This window comes from Macaca thibetana, chromosome 11 (assembly GCF_024542745.1).
Source record: "Macaca thibetana thibetana isolate TM-01 chromosome 11, ASM2454274v1, whole genome shotgun sequence".
Lineage (NCBI taxonomy): Eukaryota > Metazoa > Chordata > Mammalia > Primates > Cercopithecidae > Macaca > Macaca thibetana.
The window spans coordinates 129,512,723-129,538,191 of NC_065588.1; the positions used below are offsets into that span (position 1 = coordinate 129,512,723).

General features: G+C 42.8%; 1 protein-coding gene across 12 annotated transcripts; it reads left to right on the forward strand.

Annotated features, from left to right (window-relative positions):
- The first annotated feature begins 680 nt into the window (after positions 1 to 680).
- ZNF268 (zinc finger protein 268) lies at positions 681 to 24,819 on the forward strand. 12 transcript variants are annotated; one of them, XM_050747745.1, is made up of 8 exons: positions 707 to 734; positions 1,147 to 1,231; positions 8,267 to 8,452; positions 12,583 to 12,709; positions 13,001 to 13,096; positions 14,548 to 14,653; positions 19,036 to 19,098; positions 23,913 to 24,015. In XM_050747745.1, the coding sequence occupies exons 2-7, from the start codon at positions 1,199 to 1,201 to the stop codon at positions 19,052 to 19,054; spliced, it is 567 nt and encodes a 188-aa protein (XP_050603702.1). In that variant the 5' UTR covers positions 707 to 734; positions 1,147 to 1,198; the 3' UTR covers positions 19,055 to 19,098; positions 23,913 to 24,015. The 12 variants fall into 12 exon arrangements, 11 of the variants coding, with proteins under 11 accessions (XP_050603693.1, XP_050603702.1, XP_050603700.1 ...); XR_007717624.1 differs by lacking the exon at positions 14,548 to 14,653 and having other exon boundaries at positions 19,036 to 21,692; positions 23,913 to 24,005; XM_050747743.1 differs by lacking the exon at positions 19,036 to 19,098 and having other exon boundaries at positions 23,913 to 24,819.
- Positions 24,820 to 25,469: the final 650 nt, after the last annotated feature.

Consider the following 25,469-nt stretch of genomic DNA (forward strand, 5'->3'; position numbering starts at 1 on the left):
CAAAGCTCACTAAACTGATATTTTCCAACTGGGCAATGCATGATGTTATGAAATCATGCATGATAAAAGAATCCATTCAAAGTGCAATGTAGACCAATGGATTTTATGTAATAGAGTAGAAAAAGTTCATCTGCATGGCTTAAGATTGTACACTAACAAACCTATCTCTTGTTCGACTTGTGTCTTTATATACTTTAACAAAAACAACATATGCAACAGATTAAACATAGAAGCAGATATGAGAATCCAGCTTTCTAGTAAGTCAGAAAAGACTTAAACATAAAACGAAGCCACTCCTTACTAAATTTTTTCTTTTGTAAAATATATGTAATCTTCATTAAAATATTATTTATGTTAACATGTAATGGGAATTTTATGAATCTGTTATTAAAATGTGAAGCAAAATAAGACTTTTACCATTTCAGTAAAGCATGGGTTAGAATACTTGTAACCTAATTTACATCCCTCTAACCGTTGAGCAATTGGTGTCAAGTATTTTGATTCCCTTTATAATTTAAAACTCCCAAGTATGGGAGCTCAGGGACTGGGCCAGGAGGGCCTGAGCTTTCAGGTCACCTTAGCACGCCCCCTCCCGGTGGCCCTTGGCCGGGGCCCTCCGGTGACGGAGTAACTCCTCGCAGAGGCCTCTGGGAGTTGTAGTTTTTCGCCTTCGACTCTCAATGACGCAATTCCTGTGCGACACACGTAACGGCCGCCATTGCTCTGCGCCCACGGTGAGACCCTTGTTCCGCAGATAGCGTTCATCACCCGTCGTGGTCACCGGGTTACCCGAGTCTGGAGTGGTTGCGAACCCTTCTGGCTGCAGATTCGGAGGTGGAGGCAGTACCCCGGACTCTATCCTGCCGCCCCTTCAGGGTTTGGAGGAACCGGAGGCGCGGAATTCCTCCAGTTACAAGGCGGCGGGACGGGACAGAACTAATCTGCCTTAACTCTCCTGCTGCAGACCCGGGGCGGTTGCCTGACCCTAACCTGTGTGTTGGTGAGGGGGTGGAGATGGTGAATCCCGTGGCTGTGGGCGGGAAGGAGCCTCAGCTCCGAGAATGGCAGGCAGCCCTGGTGCCTCGGACCCGCCTGGGTTTGGGGACTGCTGGGAGACCGCTTTCTTCACTGTGCTCTCTCTTCTAGTATCCCTTGCGTCCTGTCACCTCCAGCGAAGCACACAAAAGTGACCGTAGGGATGGCCACCAGGGTCCGAACAGCCTCTATTTGGGTGAGTAGGGGTTTTCTTTCATTCTTTTTTTTTTTTCTTTTGAGACGGACTCTGTGGCCCAGGCTGGAGTGCAGTGGCGCGATCTCGGCTCACTGCAAGCTCCGCCTCCCGGGTTCACGCCATTCTCCTGCCTCAGCCTCCCGAGTAGCTGGGACTACAGGCGCCCGCCACTGCGCCCGGCTAATTTTTTTGTATTTTTAGTAGAGACGGGGTTTCACCGTGTTAGCCAGGATGGTCTCGATCTCCTGACCTTGTGATCCGCCCTCCTCGGCCTCCCAAAGTGCTGGGATTACAGGCGTGAGCCACCGCGCCCGGCCTTCTTTCATTCTTGAAAAGCTCTCCCTGAATGCCAACGTGCGCGCACTCCATCTACTCCAAAGTCTGAATGTGCGGGGAGCTTTCGCACCCTACCGCTCTTTTAGGCAACTGGATTGTCGTTTAGAGCATGTTAGACTTTTCAGAAATGCTTCTTGTCATCCGACTTCCTTTTTTCCTCCTTTCCTCAGTCTCTTTTCTGACAACTTTGTACGTTGAACGTTTGAGTTAAACAAGGGATACTAACCTATCTTTCAGTTTTTTCAGCCTGCATTTACTGAGGGTCTTCTGTATCTGGGATCTTTGAACCTTATTTTGGAAATTACAGACTTTTTTATTCACTTGTTCAACATTTTTGTTTATTTTATTTTGTTTGCTGGACCCTGGGGCAGGTGCTAAAAATGTAAAGATGGGTAGCTCATTATTCCTGTCTTGAAGAACAGTGGTCTAGGAATGGCGCATAAGAAAGACACAATGACAAGTTAATGAGTGTTCTGGGAGCAGGCTGTGGAAATACACGGGGGCATGCAGGAATGAATCAATTTTGGAAGTAAGGACACCCCCTAACCCCTTACTCCCAGATGCTTCAATGATTCAGAGAGTCTTAAACTTGGGTTTGAAAGATGACATACCTAAAGTAGACAAAGGATTAAAACTAGCCTGGGAAAAAGAAGTAACATGCAAATTAGGCTTGAAATGACCTCATATGGTGAACTTTGGGCACTTAAGGGTTGCTGAAATGTAGAGTTTAATGGTGATAGTAGAAGTGTATATTAAAAAATGAGGCTAGAGCCGTAGGCCTAAGATCATAGAGGGCTTTGAGGACCCCATTAAAAACTTGGATTTTATCATATAGGGCAGGCGGTCCCTAACCCTCAGGCTTCAGACTAGTACCAGTCTGTGGCCTGTTAGGAACTGGGGTGCATGTCAGGAGGCCAGTGGCGGGTTAGCATGATCGCCTGAGCCCCGCCTCCTATCAGAGGTGAGTGGCGGGTTAGTGAGCATGACTGCCGGAGCCCCGCCTCCTATCAGAGGCTGCATTAACTTCTCATAGCACAAACTCTGTTGTGAACTGCACATGCGAAAGATCTAGGTTGCGCACTCCTTATGGGACTCTTAACTAATGCCTGATGATCTGAAGTGTAACAGTTTCATCCAGAAGCCATTGCCACTCCCTACTCCCTGTCCATGGCAAAATTGTCCTCTACAAAACCGGTCCCTCGTTGGGGACTGATGGTATAGGGGAAGGAGTTTACTTATTTAAGTGTTTTCACAAAGAGTTTGAGGGTAGAACAGTCTAGTCTGCAGCAGGTAAGAGAATATAAGGGTTTAAGTAAATTAGTGGTTTTGAGAAAAGAGAGGAGGTAGCTGGGTGCAGTGACTCACACCTGTAATCCCAGTTACTCGGGAGGCTGAGACAGGAGAATCACTTGAACCCAGGAGGCAGAGGTTGCAATCGGCCGAGATTGTGCCACTGCACTCCAGCCTGGGCGACAGAACAAGACTCTGTCCCAAAAAAAAAAAAAAAAAAAAAAAAAAAAGAGGTAAAGAGGCAGAAGAAATTAGATTTCATAACTAGTTGGGTGCAGTGGTAACAGAGGCAGAAAAGCCAGGGATGACAACTAGAGTTGTACTCTGGGGGCCTGGTTGGGAATGTCACCATTTGCTGAGTAAGGGAAGACTATCAGAATTGTGATTGATAGAGGGGGGAGATTTCAGTTTTATATGGATTGGCTCCTCTAGGTAGAGGTTGCTAGTGGGCAGGTGGGCAGGCATGTGTTTCAAGAGAAAGGTCTGGATGAGGTTGCACCAATTAGGTGTGGCCAAAGTAGCTCAGGGAGAATGTGTACCATAAGAAGATAACTGAGGACAGTGGTCAGGGAAATGACAAGAGAAAGCAGGGGAAGAGGTGTTGGAGACTGAGATGGAATCCAAGAAAAGTGAGACAAAATAGATTACATGTAATTCACACTTAAAGAAAAGGAAACCTCAAAAATGCTTGTCAAGTGACATGTATGAGGGAGATCAAGTAATATTAGATCATTGTCTTAGTCTGTGCTGCTGTAACAAAATATCACAGACTGGGCAACTTATAACAGATACTACTTTCTCATGATTCTGGAGGCTGAGAAGTTGAAGATCAAGGTGCTGGTAAATATGGTATCTGATGAGGTCTGCTGTCTGTTTTCTTTTTTCTTTTTTTGAGACAGAGTCTCTCTCTGTCCCCAGGCTGGAGTGCAGTGGTGCAATCTTGGCTCACTGCAACCTCCGCCTCCCGGGTTCAAGTGATTCTCCTGCCTCAGCCTCCCAAATGGCTAGGACTACAGATGTGCGCCACCACCCAGCTAATTTTTTTTTTTTTTGTATTTTTAGTAGAGACGGAGTTTCACCATGTTGGCCACAATGGCCTCGATCTCCTGACCTTGTGATCCACCCGTCTTGGCCTCCCAAAGTGCTGGGATTACAAGCATGAGCCACCACACCTGGCTCTGCTCTCTTCTTTTTTTTTTTTTTTTTTTTTTTTTTTGAGACGGAGTCTCGCTCTGTCGCCCAGGCTGGAGTGCAGTGGCGCGATCTCGGCTCACTGCAAGCTCCGCCTCCCGGGTTCACGCCATTCTCCTGCCTCAGCCTCCGGAGTAGCTGGGACTACAGGCGCCGCCACCACGCCCGGCTAATTTCTTTTTGTATTTTTAGTAGAGACGGGGTTTCACTGTGTTAGCCAGGATGGTCTCGATCTCCTGACCTCGTGATCCGCCCGCCTCGGCCTCCCAAAGTGCTGGGATTACAGGCTTGAGCCACTGCGCCCGGCCTGCTCTCTTCTTTCAAGATGGCACTTTCTTGCTACATCCTTACATGATGGCAGGGGGCAAAAAGAGAAGACTGCTGTGTCCTCACATGGCCAAAGAGATGGAAGGGCCAGACGGCTCTCTGAAACCTCTTTTAAGGGGTATTAATCCCATTCCTGAAGGAGAGCCCTCATGATTTAATCACTATTAAAAGTCCCCACCCCCCCCCTTTTTTTTTTTTTTTTTTGAGGCTGAGTCACTCTGTCGCCCAGGCTGGTGTGCAATGGCAATCTCTGCTCACCACAACCTCTGCTTCCCGAGTTCAAGTGATTCTCTTGCTTCAGCCTCCTGAGGAGCTGGGATTACAGGCACATGCCACCACACCCAGCTACTTGGCCCCACCTCTTAATACCATCACAATGGGGCTTAAGTTTCAACATGAATTTTGGTGGGATGCAATCATTCAAACCATAGCAGTCATAAAAACCTAAATTGAATTTAGTGGTGATGGGCTGTGTGTGGTGGGTCACGCCTGTAATCCCAGCACTTTAGGAGGCCGAGGTGAGCAGATCACCTGAGGTCAGGAGTTCGAGACCAGCCTGACCAACATGGCGAAACCCCGTCTCTACTAAAAATATGAAAATTAGCTGGGTGTGGTGTTGGGCACCTGTAATCCCAGCTGCACGGGAGGCTGAGGCAGAAAAATCGCTTGAACCTTGGGAATCGGAGGTTGCAGTGAGCTGAGATTGCGCCACTGCACTCCAACCTGGTGTCAGAGCGAGACTACGTCTCAAAAACAACAAAAAAGGAAATGACTGGTAGCTACTTTAGCTTGGGTTCTCAGGGAAGGCCCCCACTAAGGAAGTGACATCTAAGTCTGAGTTACAATAGCAAGCCAGCCTTGTTAAGAGCAGGTAGAAGATCATCCAGGATGGGAACAGCCAGGGCCAAGGCTGTAAGGCAGGAGAAGTTTGACGCCTTTGTAACCTGGAAGGAAGGTCTTTGTGGCTGGGGGTAGGGAGTGAGAGAGAGGAGAGCAGATGAACACAGGTGGCCAGAGGCCAGATCAGGCTAGGAAACCATGGGGTCCAGGAGAGGGTGTGGTGCTAAGAAAGGGAGCAACATGATCTGCTTAGGATTTCCAAAGACCCTTCTGAGTGCTGAGTAGAGAACAGGTTGTAGGTGGACAAGAGTAGACACAGAAAGGGGGAAACGAGACTGATTAGGTGACTACAGTGGTTCAGACAAGAGGTAGTAGGGATTTTGTGTAGTGTGGTAGAAATGGAGACACTAGTTAGAGTTGGGGGATGTTTGAAGGTGGAGTCCTCTTTTCTAAGAACCAGCATATGCTTTTCATCTTGGTGATTGTCATTTTGTAGTGTGGTTTATTTTCATTAAGTATTCCTGGTTTTTGGTTTTGTTTTCTTTTGCCATTTCAACCAAATGTTAATGCTCAGTGTCTACTACGTATGAGGTTCTGTGCTAAATCTTTTATTAGGTATTACCACGTTAAAACCTCACAGTGGCCAGGCGCGGTGGCTCACGCCTGTAATCCTAGCACTTTGGGAGGCTGAGGCGGGTGGATCACCAGGTCAGGAGATCAAGACCATCCTGGCTAACACAGTGAAACCCCATCTCTACTAAAAATACAAAAAAATCAGCTGGGCGTGGTGGTGGGCGCCTGTAGTCCCAGCTACTTGGGAGGCTGAGGCAGGAGAATGGCGTGAACCTGGGAGGCGGAGCTTGCAGTGAGCTGAGATCGTGGCACTACGCTCCAGCCTGGGCAACAGAGCAAGACTCCATCTCCAAAAAAATAAATAAAAAACAAAACCTCACAGCAGTCCTAGCCCCAGGTGGTGGTGAATACTGTTATTCTCCTTTGATGAGTAAGGATACTGAGGCCCAGAAAGGGCTAGTTGGAGACCAGGTGGCACCCCTGGTCAGTGTAGAGCCAGGACTTAAAACCAGATAGTCTGGCTCTATGTGCATTTTCCTGGCCTGTGTACTCTATTTAGTCTCTGGATACAGGTTGAGGATTTCTTAAGAGGCAGAGATTCTAGAATCCTCGATCTTGAAATGTAGAGCAAAATGTAGAGTGGGTGGATAGTGTCCAGTGTACCCAGAGAAGGCTCTGAGAGATAAGCTGTTGGTTTCCAGGGAATAATCTTTTTTTTTTTTTTTGGAGACGGAGTCTTGCTCTGTTGCCTAGGCTGGAGTGCAGTGGCACTCACTGCAACCTCTGCTTCCCAGGTTCAAGCAATTCTCCTGCCTTAGCCTCCCAAGTAGCTGGGACTACAGGTGTATGCTGTCACGCCTGGCTAATTTTTTTTTTTTTTTTTGTATTTTAGTAGAGATGGGGTTTTACTGTGTTGCCCAGGCTGGTCTCGAACTCCTGAGTTCAGGCAACTCACCCGCCTCAGCCTCCCAAAGTTCTAGGATTACAGGCATGAGCCACCACGCCCAGCCTCCAGGGAATAATCTTAATGTCCATTAACGGTGAATGATGAAATGTGATGGAATACTATTCAGCAACAAAAGGAACAAACTATCGATATGTGCTATGACAAGTATACACCTCATTATGCGAAGTGAAAGAAACCAGACACAAAAGACTAGATACTATGTTATCCCATTTCTATGGCAAACACATGCATATACATATACTAGCAATGCCCCTTCTTTTTTTAACACAAAAGCCAGCTTTCTGTATGTGGTATTCTTCCCCTTGTCGTCATCCCTCAGAGTATGTATTGATCATTGTATTATACCAATACTGGTGCATAGAGGTTGTTCTCTCTTCCCTGTCTCTGTCACCGTTTACTGCTGTATAGATGGCCATAGCATTTTCAACCAGTTATGTAGTTATAGATATTTGGGTTATAAAAATGCCTCGGTGAACAGCCTTTTCATGTCGTTTCATTGTTTCTTTTTCTAATTTTTTATTCCCTTTTTTTAGGCTTTCCCTACTTTTCACCTCTGCTGCCTTCTAGGTCATTGCTACTTTTTTGTGTTCCTCCTAATTTAATCTTCATTTCTGAATTTTATTTCCTAATTTATTCTGATATTTCTCATTTCACATTTTCCAGATGTCTAAGCATCTACCTTCTAGGCTCTTTTATTTTTTGTAAATCTGTCCTCTCAAAGTTTCGTTTTTCTGATTTCTTTTTTTTTTTTTTTTTTTGAGGCGGAGTCTCGCTCTGTCGCCCAGGCTGGAGTGCAGTGGCGCGATCTCGGCTCACTGCAAGCTCCACCTCCCGGGTTCCCGCCATTCTCCTGCCTCAGCCTCCCGAGTAGCTGGGACTACAGGCGCCGCCACCACGCCCGGCTAATTTTTTTGTATTTTTAGTGGAGACGGGGTTTCATTGTGTTAGCCAGGATGGTCTCGATCTCCTGACCTCGTGATCCGCCCGTCTCGGCCTCCCAAAGTGCTGGGATTACAGGCTTGTGCCACCGCGCCCGGCCTCGTTTTTCTGATTTCTTTTACTTCATTGTGAAGTGTTGTGTAACAGTTTTTATGTGGTCAGATATTTTGGTTATGTTTTTATTGTCTGTCAGAGCCTCATTTGGTTCCTTTTTCCCTCATAATAATGTTATATTCCCGCTGCCCTCCCAAACCAGCCTATTAAGATGCCATTTGGTTTGTGGCAGGAAGTCCCTGTTTGGAGCTAGGATGAGCCAGGATCTTTCTGTAGCTTTGCTGTTTGAGGGCCCTGCTTCTGTTTTTGTCATGAAGGGCTCAAAACACGGCCTGAACTCTTGGTGCTAAGCCTTGTCAGGAAGCCATTTCTTTTCTACCTCTAACCCTGCATTTCCTGAAGTTAAACCTGCCTTGTTTTCTAATGTGTTTCTCTCACGTTTATGTGATGTGACCCCTATTTCCTTTTTCCAGAAGTAAATTATGCTCCCTAAAGTAAATTTGCTCTTGAGTCCACAGGTCCCACCTCTCCAAGAACGAAACAGTTCATGGGATAGGATCAGAAAGCTCCAAGGTCAGGAATCCGTCTTGGGCCTGCAACACCTCCCTGGAGCACCCAGGCAGAAGCGGAAGAGTCGCAGAACAGAGAAAGTCCTAGAGTGGCTGTTTATTTCCCAAGAGCAGCCAAAAATCACCACGTCCTGGGTGAGCTTCTCATTTGTTTATTCCTAGTGTTTTCTTTATTACTTTTTTTTTTTTTTTTTTTGGTGTGGAGAGGGATGGAGATCCTTAGGTCAAAGGGTTAAGTTAATCACTCCTCAGTTCAGGTCAAGCCCCCCCCCCCAACTTTTTTTTTTGTGACAGGGTCCTGCTCTGTCGCCCAGACTGGAGCGCAGTGGTGCAGTCATAACTCGCTGCAGCCTCCAACTCCAGGCTCAGGTGATCCTCCAGCCTCAGCCTCTTGAGTAGCTGGGACAGCAGGCAAGTGCCACCATGCCTGGCTGAGGTTTTTTATTTTTAGTAGAGAGAAGGTCTCCCTATATTGCTCAGGCTGGTCATCAACTCCTGAGCTCAAGCGGTCCCCCTGCCTCAGTCTCCCAAGGTGCTGTGATTACAGTCATGAGCCACTGTGCCTGGCCTGTGGCCCTTTTATCATTGGTTCATGTAAGGTCCTTTCTGCCTTTATTTATATATTCTCTTATTTCCTCATCATCAATGTCCATCTCCTTCCCCATCCCTAAAAAGTTATTTTGTGTTTTATTTGTATCCTGTTTTCAAAAAAATGTGTGTTTACAAAATATGTATTGTTCTGGAAGCTTGTTAGAAATGCAGAATATCAGAGTTCACCTCAATGCTGTTAATATAAGACTCTTCATTTTAACAAGATTAAGTGATTCATGCACATTAAAGTTTAAAACAAACTTTATATGAAGCCTATATTCAAATTTTTACCTGGGGTGCTTGTTTTACTTCCAATATTGGCTTGCTTTTTTACTCTCTTAATGCTTACTTTTGATGAACAGGTATTTCTAACTTTTACTGAGTCTGTATTGCACATTTTTTTCTTTTATTGCTAATGACTTTTGTGTCCTATTTTTTTCTTATCCTAAGCTCATAAAGATCTTTTTTTTTGTTACTTTATTACCTTACCTTTAACTTTTAGATTTACCGTACGTTTGGGATTGAGTTCAAATCCATGAACACAGGGTCCTCCCATTATTTAGATCTTTGATTTTTTTTTTTTTTTTTTTTTTTGAGACGGAGTCTCGCTCTGTCACCCAGGCTGGAGTGCAGTGGCCGGATCTCAGCTCACTGCAAGCTCCGCCTCCCGGGTTCACGCCATTCTCCTGCCTCAGCCTCCCAAGTAGCTGGACTACAGGCGCCCACAACCGCGCCCGGCTAGTTTTTTGTATTATTTTTTTAGTAGAGACGGGGTTTCACCGTGTTAGCCAGGATGGTCTTGATCTCCTGATCTCGTGATCCGCCCGTCTCGGCCTCCCAAAGTGCTGGGATTACAGGCTTGAGCCACCGCGCCCGGCCTAGATCTTTGATTTTTAAAAGTCAGTGTTTATAGTTTTGAGCATACAGATCCTACACAGATATTTTAGATTTATATGTAAGTTCTTTCTGTTTCGTTGTTCCTGTTGTAAACAGTATCAGTATCTTAAATTTTTTTTTTTTTTTTTTTTTGAGGAGTCTTGCTCTGTCACTCAGGCTGGAGTGCAGTGGCACGATCTGGGCTCACTGCACCCTCCACCTCCTGGGTTCAAGCAGTTCTCCCGCCTCAGCCTCCTGAGTAGCTGGGACTACAGGTGCGCACTACCACACACGGCTAATTTTTGTATTTTTAGTAGAGACGGGGTTTCGCCATGTTGGCCAGGCTGGTTTCAAACTCCTGACCTCAAGTGATCCACCTCCCTCGGCCTCCTAAAATGCTGGGATTACAGGTGTGAGCCATGGCACCAGCCAGTTTCTTAATTACAAAATAAAATGATTTATTGCTGTTATATAGACATATAGCCAACTTTTATGTATTGACCATGTATCCTGTGACCTTGCTACATTCACTAGTTAGTTCTAGGAACTTTCTTAGATTTTTTGATATTTTCTTTGTAAACAGTCATGTCATCTTAATCTTTTTGTTGACATCGTCAGTTTCCTTCTTACTCTCTCTGTAAAAAAGGACAGTTTTGTTTCTTTCCAATCTGTATGATGTTAACTGCAAATTTTATTTCTTTTTTTTTTCTTTTTTTTGAGATGGAGTCTCACTCTGTCACCCAGGCTGGAGTGCAGTGGCACCATCTTGGCTCACTGCAAGCTCCGCCTCCCAAATTCACGCCATTCTCCTGCCTCAGCCTCCTGAGTAGCTGGGACTACAGGTGCCCACCACCATGCCTGGCTAATTTTTTATATTTTTAGTAGAGATGGGGTTTCACTGTGTTAGCCAGGATGGTCTCGATCTCCTGACCTCGTGATGCACCCGCCTCGGCCTCCCAAAGTGCTGGGATTACAGGTGTGAGCCACTGCGCCTGGCCCAGATTTTATTCCTTTAATAGATATGTAATTATTAATTAAGCTTATCTATTTGTTTGTTTGTTTGTTGTTTTGAGATGGTGTCTCACTCTGTCGCCTAGGCTGGAATACAGTAGCACGATCTTGGCTGACTGTAACCTCTGCTTCCCGGGTTCAAGTGAGTCTCCTGCCTTAGCCTCCTGAGTAGCTAGGACTACAGGTGTGTGCCACCATGCCCAGCTACTTTTTTGTAGTTTTAGTAGAGACGGGGTTTTACTGTGTTAGCCAGGATAGTCTTGTTCTCCTGACTTCGTGATCTGCCTGCCTTGGCCTCCCAAAGTGCTGGGATTACCGGCGTGAGCCATCCTGGCCCGTTTATCTGTTCTTGAGTAAGTTTGGTAATTTGTGTCTTCCAAGTAATATGTCCTTTTCATCTAACTTACCAAATTTATGTGCATAGAGTAGTTTGTCTTTTCATGTCTGTGGGTTCAGTAATGATAACTTCTTTTCATATATGATACTTGCCATGTATGTCTTCTCTTTTTGTTTTAACGTAAGTTTTCATTTCATTTGTATAAATACCTAGGGCGTAGTTGCTGGATTATATGGTAAGACTGTTTAGATTTGTGAGAAGTTGCCAAACTGGCTTCCAAAGAGACTCTGCCACTTTTCATTCCCACCAGCAATGAATAAGAGTTCCTGTTGCTCCACATCCTCTCCAGCATTTGGTGGTCAGTTTTTTGGATTTTGTCCATTCTCGTAGATGTGTAGTGGTGTCTTACTTTTGTCTAGATTTGCAATTCCCTAATGACATATGGCATTGAGCATGCCTTGTATGCTCATTTACCATCTGTATATTTTCATGTCTAGGTCTTTTATCCCACAGAGTGGCTGCTACTTACGGCAGTTACCTTTTTAGTCCATAAAGTTTTAATGTGTCTTTTCTTCTAGGTACCTATAGTACTCTTTCACAGATTCCACCTGGCCCTGTCAAATAGCATTGCTTACTTCTTCCTTTGTGCCCATGTTGTAATCTGTGTTCTTTTATTTTAACTTCGTTGACTTCCAGTTGCATTTGCATATGTAGCTTTCCTTCCTTGTGCAGTGCTGAATGCTTCTTGGGGGCAGGACTCTATTTCATTCATTTTTATATTCCCGGCACCTAGAGGTCGGTAACTGTATTGCAGATGTAGGAGTGATCATTCGAACTTCTTTGTCTGACTGTCCTGCCTTTAGTACTGAATGTCCCATGTCTGAGGACCCTTGTATAGATGGGTTCTAGGATAGCTTAAAACTTTAAAGAGAGTTTATTGCATTTGTTAAAGAGAGTTTATCTAGTTGTCAAATGTTAAATGAAAGATGACTGATTTACGGCCAGGCGCAGTGGTTCACACCTGTAATCCCAGCATTGTGGGAGGCCCAGGTGGGCAGATAATGAGGTCAGGAGATCGAGACCATCCTGGCTAACACGGTGAAACCCCATCTCTACTAAAAATACAAAAAATTAGCCAGGTGTGGTGGTGGGCACCTGTGGTCCCAGCTACTAAGGAGGCTGAGGCAGGAGAATGGCGTGAACCCAGGAGGCGGAGCTTGTAGTGAGCCAAGATCACACCACTGCACTCCAGGCTGGGCAACAGAGCAAGACTCCGTCTCAACGAAAGAAAAAAAAAAGAAAGATGACTGATTTCATGCACATTGATGCATGTTTTCAGTACAATTTTTGTTCTCACAAAGTTGAACATCAGTAATAGACACCCTAAGCAGCTAGTTTTCCACAAACCTAGTAAAATAACTTGAGATTGGATGAGAGTATTGTATTTCAGGGACCATTGTCATTCATGGATGTGTTTGTGGATTTTACCTGGGAGGAGTGGCAGCTGCTAGACCCAGCACAGAAGTGCCTGTACAGGAATGTGATGTTGGAGAACTATAGCAACCTGGTGTCCCTAGGTAAGTGCTGCCTCCCTGAGGAGGTGTGTGCTTGATCTCCAGGCTTCTTCTTGGTTGCTGAAAACTGGAGGCCTTCTGTGAAATACTTAGTGATTTTGGACTTAGATTTTAAGGCCAGATTTTCTTAGTTCCCTGTTGGCAGCAGAGTATGCCAGTTGAATGGTCTTTACTTTGCCAAATTGCAACAAGGCAGCTTCATCATGCTACCTCCAAACCAAATCTTCCCCATTCTTCAGAATCTCTGAATCCCAACCTGTTTGTTCCAGGTTGTCTGTGATTTTCTGTTTATAGGGTATCAACACACCAAACCTGATATCATCTTCAAGTTGGAACAAGGAGAAGAGCTGTGTGTGGTGCAGGCCCAAATTCCAAATCAGTCCTGTCCAAGTGAGTGATGGAGACAAATCTTTTCCTCTTTATTCAGAATTAGCATGAATTCTAATGTGATGTGCTCCTCTTGTTTGTACTGTGCCTCACGTAATACCATGCGCTCTTTTTTTTTTTCTTTTTTTTGAGACAGAGTTTCACTCTGTTTCCCAGGTTGGAGTGTAGTGACATGATCTCGGCTCGCTGCATCCTCTGCCTCCTGGGTTCAAGCAGTTCTTCTGCGTCAGCCTCCTGAGTAGCTGGGATTACAGTTGTGCGCCACCACGCCCAGCTAATTTTTGTATTTTTAGTTGAGACGGGGTTTTGCCATGTTGGCCAGGCTGGTCTCGAACTCCTGACCTCAAGTGATTTGCCTGCCTCAGCCTTCTGAAGTGCTGGGATTACAGGCATGAGCCACCATGCCCAGCCTTACCATCCACTCTTAATCTTCTGGTTGGCGTCCTTATTTCCCTCCTTACTCTGTCTTGGTGATAGACTCACTTCATTATGCATTTTAGCAAACCTTTCCTCTTTCCTTCACTTGATGTGACTCTCATACTCCTTCTCTTTCCTTTCTATAGTTTGAAAATTACGTTTAAATCCCTTACACATAAATTCAACAGCCACAGTCCCATCTTCCTTCTTTTTGAAACCTGTTAGTAGATTCTACCCCTTTTATGCTTCTCTATGCTAATGGCCATTTTTTTTTTTTTTTTTTTTTTTTTGAGACAGAGTGTCACTCTGTCGCCTAGGCTGGAGTGCAGTGGCACGATCTGGGCTCACTGCAAACTCTGCCTCCCGGGTTCACGCCATTCTCCTGCCTCAGCCTTCCGAGTAGCTGGAACTACAGGCGCCCGCCACCAAGCCTGGCTAATTTTTTGTCTTTTTAGTAGAGGCAGGGTTTCACCATGTTAGCCAGGATGGTCTCGATCTCCTGACTTCATGATCCACCCACCTCAGCCTTTCAAAGTGCTAGGATTACAGGCATCAGCCACCGCGCCCAGCCTTGCTAATGGCTTTAACATTAATCACTCTGTACCTTCTGAGCACATTCCTTTGTCATTTGATAGTGTCCATGATCCTGCAGTGACACCTGTTGATCCTGCTCTTGTGCTGCATGACCAAGCACTTTTTCCCTTCATGTTCTCCTGGGCTTCTCTTGCTCTTCTGAATCCAAGGGGTCTTTATTCTTCATTTCCCTCATATAGTGTAACTTTTAAAAGGCTCACATATTAGCTGAGCATGGTGGTGTGCACCTGTTGTCCCAGCTCCTTGGGAGGCTGAGGTAGGAGGATTGCTTGAGCCCAGGAAGTTGATGCTGCAGTGAACTATGATTGTGCCACTAGACTCTGGCCTGGGTGATAGCGAGATCTCATCTCAAAGAAGACTTCTGTCTGAGTCCATTTGTGTTGCTATAATAAAATACTACAGACTAGGTAATTTTATAAAGCACAGAAATTTATTTCTCACAGTTTTGAAGGCTGGAAAGTCCAAAGCCAAGGTGCTGGCAGGTTTGGTGTCTGGTGAGGGCCTGCTCTGTGCTTCCAAGATGACTCCTTGTTGCTGCATCCTCTGGAGGTGAGGAACACTGGGGGACAGAAAGAGGGCAAAACAGGCCTAAGATCGTTCCCTCAAGCCCTTTTAGAAACCACTAATCCATTCATTAGGGCAGGACTTTGTCTTCTTCTCTTAATACCACCACAATGGGGATTAAGGTTCAACATGAATTTTAGAGGGGACACATTCAGACCTTAACAACTTCCATTAGGAAGATTTAAGCTCTTTTCCTCTACTGGTAATTGATAGCCACAATGGTCTTTTATCTGCCCTTTGGTCCTGGTTTAGATTGATTCACTGGCATCTTCCTTGTACCACTCCCTGGCCTCATTTTCAGAAACTGAAATTGTCGCTCCCACTGCTCCATAGCCACCCACATACCACCTTCTTTTCATCTTTCTTCTTGTTCATCCTGCTGTTTCTTCCATTTTAAGGTTTTTTTCCTAACACTGGATAAGTCAGCTTGAATTTCCTTTCTGTGCAGGGCTCCCTTACTAGTTTTGGTACAGTCTGTTAGCATTTTGTTCCTTTAAAAAGAGGTCTTTTAAAACCCTCATTGTCTCAATTCCCACTCAAAAAGAGGCCAATATTGTCATGTCTGGATTGTTGTACTTAGCTAAATTTATTCATTTTACTCTTTTTATACTAATTCATCTTTGGTGTTACTGTCAGATATGTTTCCCTGAACACCCCATTTATTCTATCACTAGCTTGATAGCATAAATCAACAGTTAGTCCTTGTATTACTAGGATTGCTTCAGCTGCAGTTGTTGGTCAATCCCAGACCAACTAATTTAAGAAGTGATTTGTTATTACACATCACAAAAAGTCCTGAGGTGGGGCAGCTTCAGGATCAACTAAGTGATTGACTCACTCAATCACCAAGGGCCCATCTAGGTATGTTGGCATTTTCCTTAGGTTATCTTCTTTAATGATCCTCAAATGGCTCTTGCAGTTCTAGTTGATGCCTGTGGATATACCAGTGGCTAGTGAAATAAAAAGGGCTGTTTCTTCACACATGAGTCTGTCAGACAAGAAAACTCATCCCAGGAGGTCTCAAGCAGACTGATCGTGTTCAACAGGCTAAATTTTTGTCACATGCCCCTGTCTGAGGAAGGCTCTGGAAAGGCAAATGGGGCTATCTCTGTTGGCTTAGATAAATTATGCTTTACCTTTTGGAAGCCGGGCTGGGGATAGAAATGGGTCCTCACTTCCCTGACTGAAGCACATCACCGTAAGGATGGGGGTGGAAAAGAATCAGGTTACTGCCAGCCAGGAACAGGGCAGAAGAACCACTGGGTAAGCAGCACTGTCTGCCTTCACCTTCCTTGGCCAGGCAGCACCTGTCACACCCTTCTTCCCAACCATCCATCTTCAAATATTTGCTGCAACCCATATGTTTATTCTTATACTACATTAATACAAGTCTAGGATCCTGTTCCCATTCAGAGCTGGGAGTAGTTATCTATGGTCTATAGACCTATAATTAAAGATAAATTAAACACATCCAGTCATCCAAATGTAGCGGGATAGAGACAAGTCTAGGGTCGCCCAGTTCCAGGAGGGCAGCAGCAGTGAACACCACATGGTAGCCACTGGTTTACACTGTAGGCTTTGTCAGGATTTCTTTCTGTGGCAGTGAAATAAGCTACCTGAGGAACCTTTGTTTCTGCTCTGCAAGCATAATTTCCTTTTCCATCATCATCTGTGATTAAACTCAAGATGGTCACTGGGGAGACTGCTTTTCTGTAGCTTCAGAATCTCAATTCTCTTGGTGTTTATTTGGGTTCCCAGTGATTGCCTTTGGACCACAGCCAGGAACCATATTTAATATGGTCTTGAATCATATTTAAATAATTTTCAAGCTTTAGAATGCCTGGGCCGGGTGCAGTGGCATTTGTCTGTGATCCCAGCAGTTTGGGAGGCCAAGGTAGGAGGATCACTTGAGGCCAAGAGCTTAAGACCAGCTTGGGCAATATAGTGAAACCCCAGCTTTACCAAAAATTTTTAAAAATTAGCTGGTCATGATGGCTGTTGCCAGTGGTCCCAGTTACTTGGGATGTTGAAGTGGGAGGATCAATTGAGTCTGGGAGGTTGAAGATGCAGTGAGCAATGATTGCACCACTGCACTTGAGTCTGGGTGACAGAGAGGGATCCAGTCTCTTGTTTTGTTTTGTTTTGTTTTGTTTTGAGATGGAGTCTTGGTCTGTTGCCTAGGCTGGAGTGCAGTGGTGCAGTCTTGGCTCACTGCATCCTCCACCTCCCAGGTTCCAGCGATTCTCCTGCCTCACCTGAGTAGCAGGGATTACAGGTACGTGCCACCACACCTGGCTGATTTTTGTGTTTTTAGACAGGGTTTCACCATGTTGGTCAGGCTGGTCTCGAACTCCTGACCTCAGGTGATCTGCCCGCCTCAGCCTCCCAAGGCGTTGGGATTACAGACATGAGCCACTGTGCCTGGCAAACCCTGTCTCTTTAAAAAAAAAAAAAAAAGGCCAGACACTCTGGCTCATGCCTTTTGGGAGGCTGAGGCAGGTGGATCATGAGGTCAAGAGATCAAGACCATCCTGGCCAACATGGTGAAACCCCATCTCTACTAAAAATACAAAAATTAGCTGGATATGATGATGCATGCCTGTAATCCCAGCTACTCGGGAGGCTGAGTCAGGAGAATTGCTTGAACCTGGGAGGTGGAGATTGTAGTGAGCCTACATCACACCACTGCCCTCCAGCCTGGTGACAGAGTGAGATTCCATCTAAAGAAAAAAAAAAAAGCCTGTCTTTTAGTTACTGGGTTTGGTATTCCCTGATTTTTTAAATTCTTTGAACTCCACCTTGGGGTGTCAAGTATAATCCTATTTTTGCCATTATTGTTACAAAGAGCATGCTGTAGAGAAGATACATTAGATTTCAAATGATGAAAGCAGAGCTATAGGAACCAAGCAAAGATAAGGATGGGTATGTTACCAGCAACAGAAGGAATGGAAGGATAAAATATAGGATTTGATAGTTAGGATGGCTTCAGTATCAAACAGCTGTTTGCCTACCCTGTGCCCATTCTTTTCTATGACTGCTAGAGAAAACATCTTCAGTGTCTTTTTAACTCTTGTGGTAGTTGCCTCCATATTTCTAAATAACCAGCTTATTCTGCTACACCTTGGCTTTCTCCCCTAATGATTGCTCAGTATAGAAAGGTGATTTACTTCTCTTTCACTCTTCTCCATCCATACCTTCCCACCGTATGCACACTTATGATGGAGACATGTCTCTTCACGTGTTCCCATACCTCCATCATTCTGATACAGTTATTTCATGTTTTTGGTTAGATCTGTCTTCAATTTTTATGTTGGTATGACTGTAATTTCTGTTTATAGGTAAATCATGAAAGTATACAGTGATTTATTTTTGTTTCTAAATTTGTATTTTTTTCTGTAGTTAAGTTTTTGCTTGTTTAATTTTGTTATCATTACGGTATTAATCATATATTTAACTGCAGACTCTCCTTTCAGTATCTGAATATTCTTGGCTGATACTTTCAGCCAAATTATTAATTGTATTCCTTTTTTCTTCCTAGTGATACTGACTGCTAAGTTTTTCTGACTTCCTTCAGAGTAGCTTAGTTTTTCTTAAGACCTTCTGTGCAATTTTTATCCTAGGATCTCCTTTTTGATTTTATTTTCTATATCCTCTGTCATTTCTTTTCTTGGAGCAACTCGAGTAGCTTCCTGGAAAAGGGTGATAGAAACATTGAGACCTCTGTATCTGAAAATGTTTTGACTGTATTCCTCATTGCTCTGTTTTCTGTCCTCTAGTTTTCCTAATGAGAAGTCTGATGGCATTGTAATTTTTGTTACATTGTAGGAAGCTTTTTGTTTCGGTTTTGATTTCTCTGAATAGTTTTAAGAACTGCTACTTGTCCTGTTAGGGAATGATGTTCCCTCTCAGTTTATTTTTATCCATTTGCTAGGTATTGAGATGTTATTCCCAGGAGGACTGGGCAGTAATCTGCATTATTCTCTGCCATTTCTTTAGAAGGTAGCATAGTTTTTGGCACATAGTAGGCATTTAATAATTATTTTTTGAATAAATCTAATGTTCATAGATCCCTAATGACATCTTTATATTATCTTCATTGTTCCTTGTGCCTATTTTGCCTTCTTTATCCAATATGCAAAACTTTTTAACTTCTTATCAGTTTACTATGCCTCTCTTCAGTTTGGTTTTTTTTTAATTTTTCTCAGTATCCAGTAGTTTGAGTGTTTTTACACCTGAGAATTTATTTATATTCAGATCTGATATCTGAAACTAAAAAACCTCATGATATGGCATTTCATAGGCAACTTTCTAGTATACTACAATCATGTTGTTATTTATAACATATGACTAATTGTTCTCATTTCTAGACACAGTCTGGAAAATTGATGATCTTATGGAATGGCATCAGGAAAATAAAGACAAGCTGGGAAGTACGGCAAAAAGCTTTGAATGCACTACATTTGGAAAACTGTGTCTTCTTAGTACAAATTATCTTTCAAGACAAAAGCCTCATAAATGTGGCACGCATGGAAAGGGTTTGAAATATATAGATTTCACTAGTAATTATGCTGGAAAAAATCCTAATGGGTTTCAGGTACATGGAAAATCATTCTTCCATTCTAAACAGGAGCAAAGTGTTATAGGAATAAAATACTGTGAAAGTAATGAATCTGGAAAAGCTGTCAATAAGAAATCGCAACTTATGTGCCAACAAGTGTATATGGGCGAAAAACCCTTTGGATGTAGCTATTGTAAGAAAGCCTTCAGCAGCAAGTCATACCTTGTAGTGCATCAGCGAACTCATGCAGAAGAGAAACCCTATGGGTGTAATGAATGTGGGAAAGACTTCAGTAGTAAATCATACCTCATTGTACATCAGAGAGTTCATACAGGAGAGAAACTGCATGAATGTGGTGAATGTGGGAAAACATTCAGTTTCAATTCACAACTTGTTATACATCAGAGAATCCACACAGGTGAGAATCCCTATGAGTGCTGTGAATGTGGGAAAGTCTTCAGTAGGAAAGACCAGCTTGTTTCACACCAGAAAACTCATTCAGGACGGAAACCATATGTGTGTAATGAATGTGGGAAAGCTTTTGGTTTAAAATCACAGCTCATTATACATGAAAGAATTCATACAGGAGAGAAACCATATGAATGCAATGAATGTCAGAAAGCCTTTAATACAAAGTCCAACCTTATGGTACATCAGAGAACCCATACAGGGGAGAAACCTTATGTTTGTAGTGATTGTGGAAAAGCCTTTACATTCAAATCACAGCTCATTGTACATCAGGGGATTCACACAGGAGTAAAGCCCTATGGGTGTATTCAGTGTGGGAAAGCATTCAGTTTGAAATCACAGCTCATTGTACATCAGAGAAGTCACACAGGAATGAAACCTTATGTATGCAACGAATGCGGCAAAGCCTTCAGGAGCAAGTCTTACCTTATTATACATACAAGGACTCATACAGGAGAAAAACTCCATGAATGCAACAATTGTGGGAAAGCCTTCAGTTTTAAATCACAGCTCATTATACATCAGAGGATTCATACAGGAGAGAACCCCTATGAATGCCACGAATGTGGGAAAGCCTTCAGTCGGAAATACCAGCTTATTTCACACCAGAGAATTCATGCAGGAGAGAAGCCTTATGAATGCACTGACTGTGGAAAAGCTTTTGGTTTAAAGTCACAGCTTATTATACACCAGAGAACTCACACAGGGGAGAAACCATTTGAATGTAGTGAGTGTCCAAAAGCCTTTAATACAAAGTCAAACCTGATTGTACATCAGAGAACTCATACAGGAGAGAAACCCTATGGTTGTAATGAATGTGGAAAAGCCTTTACGTTCAAATCGCAGCTCATTGTACATCAAGGAGTGCACACTGGAGTAAAGCCCTATGGATGCAGTCAATGTGAAAAAACCTTTAGTTTGAAGTCCCAGCTCATTGTACATCAGAGAAGTCACACAGGAGTAAAACCATATGGATGCAGTGAGTGTGGGAAAGCCTTCAGGAGCAAGTCATACCTTATTATACATACGAGAACTCATACAGGAGAGAAACCACATGAGTGCAGGGAATGCGGGAAATCCTTTAGTTTCAATTCACAACTCATTGTGCATCAGAGAATTCACACTGGAGAAAATCCCTATGAATGCAGTGAATGTGGAAAAGCCTTTAATAGGAAAGACCAGCTCATTTCACATCAGCGAACTCATGTGGGGGAAAAGCCTTATGGGTGCAGTGAATGTGGGAAAGCTTTTAGCAGCAAGTCATACCTAATTATACACATGAGAACTCATTCAGGTGAGAAACCATATGAATGTAATGAATGTGGGAAAGCCTTCATTTGGAAGTCACTACTCATTGTACATGAGCGAACTCATGCAAGGGTAAACCCTTATAAATGCAGTCAATGTGAGAAATCCTTCAGTGGGAAGCTACGCCTTCTTGTACACCAGAGAATGCACACAAGAGAGAAACCATATGAATGCAGTGAGTGTGGAAAAGCCTTCATTAGGAATTCTCAGCTCATTGTACATCAGAGAACTCATTCAGGAGAGAAACCCTATGGGTGCAATGAATGTGGGAAAACCTTCTCTCAAAAATCAATTCTCAGTGCACATCAGAGAACACATACAGGAGAGAAGCCTTGTAAGTGCACTGAGTGTGGGAAAGCCTTTTGTTGGAAGTCACAGCTCATTATGCATCAGAGAACTCATGTAGATGACAAACATTGATAATTTTATGAAACTCCAGAAAGTGAATTCACAAGAAATCACAAAGTCATATATAAAGAGAAACTCTGTAAGTGGAATCATCTTGTCATCTTCCAGAAAACTCATACCGAATAGAAACTTCATGAATACACAGCATATGGAAAGGCATCTACAGAAAGCTGTTCTTTACATACAGAAAAAATAGTAGAAAATACACAGAAAACTGAATTTAGTAACCACTCTGAAAATTCTCAGCAGCAAGTCATACCTTTTTTTAAAAAGTTCATACAGGTGAGGAACCATGTTAAACAAATGTTGTAAAGTCATTTATTAACATAAGATTCACAAAGAGGAAACTTCATGAACCAGATGAATATATAATAGACTTCTTTGAAATTCATAGTTTACAGGATTTTAATGAGAGAAATTATTGAGCTAATGAATAGCAGAATTAACAAAAGTACAAACATTTTATGTATCGGAAGCATATACCTTGGAGGAACCATGCTGTAAGGGAAAGTTTAAATCTGGAAATGACAGACCCCTAGGGAAAAAATATAGGAGTGAACATCTATGAATGTATCATATAAGCCACAGCTGGACTGTTAACCTCACCTTATATCAGAAGCTTCATTCTAAAAAAAAAACCCCCAACCTATTATTATATTTTAATATTAATTTTGAAGAATGATTTCCTTTTGGAATCATTTTAAGAGAAATTTTATTCCAGGTGTTCCAAATTTTCAGGAAAAGATTTGAGTAAATTATAAATAAGATACAGATTATTTCATTGTACAAGTGAATCTAGTAAGGTGGTTAACAAGAAGAAGTTACATACCAGAGCCTGCAGGGATATTTAGATATCTTCCTATGTGTACTACATAATATGAATTTGGCAGTTTGGCATTTTACTTGTGAATGCCGTATGTGAGACAAAAGTAAATATCTTCCAGAGATTTCTACTCTGCATACCAACATTGTTTCTTTGTGGCTTACCAAATACAACTTGTTACTAGAATGACTTAGTAAAAATGCATTTCCACACTGCAAACATTTTGTTGTGTATCTTCTTTTTTTTTTTTTTTTTTTTTTTTTTTTTTTTTTTTTTTTTTTTTTTTTGAGACGGAGTCTAGCTCTGTTGCCCAGGCTGGAGTGCAATGGCCGGATCTCAGCTCACTGCAAGCCCCGCCTCCCGGGTTCACGCCATTCTCCTGCCTCAGCCTCCCGAGTAGCTGGGAGTACAGGCGCCCGCCACCTCGCCCGGCTAATTTTTTTTGTATTTTTTAGTAGAGACGGAGTTTCACCGTGTTAGCCAGGATGGTCTCGATCTCCTGAACTTGTGATCCGCCCGTCTCGGCCTCCCAAAGTGCTGGGATTACAGGCTTGAGCCACCGCGCCCGGCCTTGTTGTGTATCTTCTGCCCTTTGGAAGCAGCCTTGGCAGCAACGTCTTCATGTGTTTGTGTAGCCTGGAATGTATTCTACTGTCACTGGTTAGAACATCTTGATTTCCTCTTAGAGAAACATTCCCTCACAGTATATGCAGTCATGATGGAACCACCATTCAAGATGCCCTGCCAGGGACTTGGCATGAGCACTGTTGTCAGCTGAGGCTCAGAACTGTACATGGTTAACAGGTTTTTCAGGTTCAGAAAAAGCAACATGAGCTTTTGTTCTATGGTGGTATCTTGATGTAATAAGTAGCTATTTCAGTAGAGGTTCCTAGAACAGCTTTTGTTACTGTCATTTTCTTAACCTTGTTCACTTGTCTTTTATTTTGAGCTATTGGGTGTGCTTTTAATACATTCCTTGTTGGATTGCATTAGCCATTGTGTATCTGTGTATGTAGCTTACTAAATCAGACTGCTTCAGAAATGGGTGGTAGAGAGAGGTGTAGGCAGAAGCTTGCAAGGATATGTGGATATTTGGAAACGGCTGTTTCCCAAGACAGGATGGAAGTCCTTCAGGTCTCCATTTATATTCCACAGCAGAAACTTGGCCCATGCTATGAAGTCATGAAATGAATTGTTGGCATCATGTGCTCACTGAGGCTCTGGGGAAATGGATAAGTTGTCACTGAAAAAATTTAAACAATTCTGGAGTGTGGTCAAGAGGGACTGCTTTTGATACCCATGTATATAATGATCTTAAAACTTCAATTTAAAATTGCGTGTCGTCAGTGACACTACTTAGTTATGTGTAGCTGTAGAGTCAGAGTGGTGAAAAATTCTGCCAGTTGCTTACTCACAAAATTAGTTTTATTCACTACCTCATCAGGTTTGTTAGGTGAGTGGGCATTAATCTGTGAATAGTGCGACCCTGGCAGTTAGATTAGGGCTATCTTGGAGGAATATGAGGATTCAACACTGCAAATATTTCTGAAACACCTTCTGCTTTGTACTCTATTAGAGGAGGGAACCCTGTCTCTTGCCCAAAGAAATTTTCATCCTTGAAGGTGAGGAATTTTAATGGTTTCTGAATACCTAACTATTGTTGTGTTCTGCTTATACAGAATCCAACTTCAAGATACCTTGGGTGAAGAATGATGATTCACAGAAGGGAAGAGAAATCTTACATAAACAAATAATTGCAGATATTTGCTAAAGTGTATCCCCCAATCCGGGAAATACTGTAAAGGTGTATATTATTATTGATGTACCAAAGAAGACAGAATAAATTCATAAGAGAAAATTTATATTCAGCTTACTACTACCTAGGGTTAGATTTTAGTTTGTTGCTAGTCTACACGCAGCCTTGCTTGGTAGAAGCCAGAAGTGTTGACAGTATTGAGGACAGCACTCAGATACTGTGGGAAAGAATAATACTTGATTAGGACTTAATACTGTTCAATGAAATGAAAATTTTACAAAATAGAAATTGAGTCACTGGTTTGTAAATCTACCTACTCTTTCTACCCCAGTCCCAGAAAAAAAAAAAAAAGACATTCCAGAGACTTTTCAGGAATAATTATTAGTTACAAGAAAAATCCAAGGAAAAGATAACCCCAGTATTTTACAACTTCCCCATCAAATAGGAATTTAGGAGAAAAAATGACTTGCAAACCATATTTGTAAACATAGATTTGAAAATTCTAAGTGGAATTATAGCAAAGCAATGTACAGCTAACAACAAGAAAGTCATGATATTATTAGGTTTAACAGACTATTAGTGATCCAACTTCCTTTGTTCATTACCAGCAGAATCACTATTATTTATAATGGCAGTATGCCCACTTAAAAAGAGAGATAGGGCCAGGCACAGTGGCTCACACCTGTAATCCCAGCACTTTGGGAGGCTGAAGTGGGCGGATCACCTGAGGTCAGGAGTTCGAGACCAGCCTGGCCAACACAGTGAAACCATCTCTACTAAAAATACAAAAATTAGCCATGTGTGGTGGCAGTGTGTGTGTGTGTAAGTATGTGTGTGTGTATATATACTGCATATGTATGTGTTATATACATACTGCATATATGTGTGTATATACACTGTATATATTTGTGTATATATACTGCATATATATATATATATATTATTTTTTTTACTGTCTTTGCTGCCAAGTGTGGCCATGCTACTAAGTTTTGAATAATGGAAGTTGTTGAGAAGATCTAATGGGAAGGTCCCTTAAAAAGGTAAGCAGACAACTGGGGAAAGCCCCTTCGTGCCTTTTAACATTTTTTCTTTTTTATCTGCATTATTTAATCTCCGATGGTGTAGGAGATTCAGCAATTATCATAGCACTTAAACTCATCCTGAAGATTTAGGCCATCTGCTGGAATGTATAGCAGAAAAAGTGATGTGACTCTGATAAACAGGATGCTATTTTGCCAGCTTTAGACTACCTACATCTTGGTATCTTTTACATGAAAGAGAAATGAACTATCTTAAGGCACCTTTTCTCTTTGGGATTGGAGGGGAGTTGGTTCTGTTAAATTGGGCTGAACCTGATCTTAATGGAAACAAAGTAGTATGTTTGGGCTGGGTGTGGTGGCTCACGGCGGTAATCCCAACACTTTAGGAGGCCAAGGTGAGTGGATCATTTGAGGTCAGGAGTTTGAGACCAGCCTGGCCA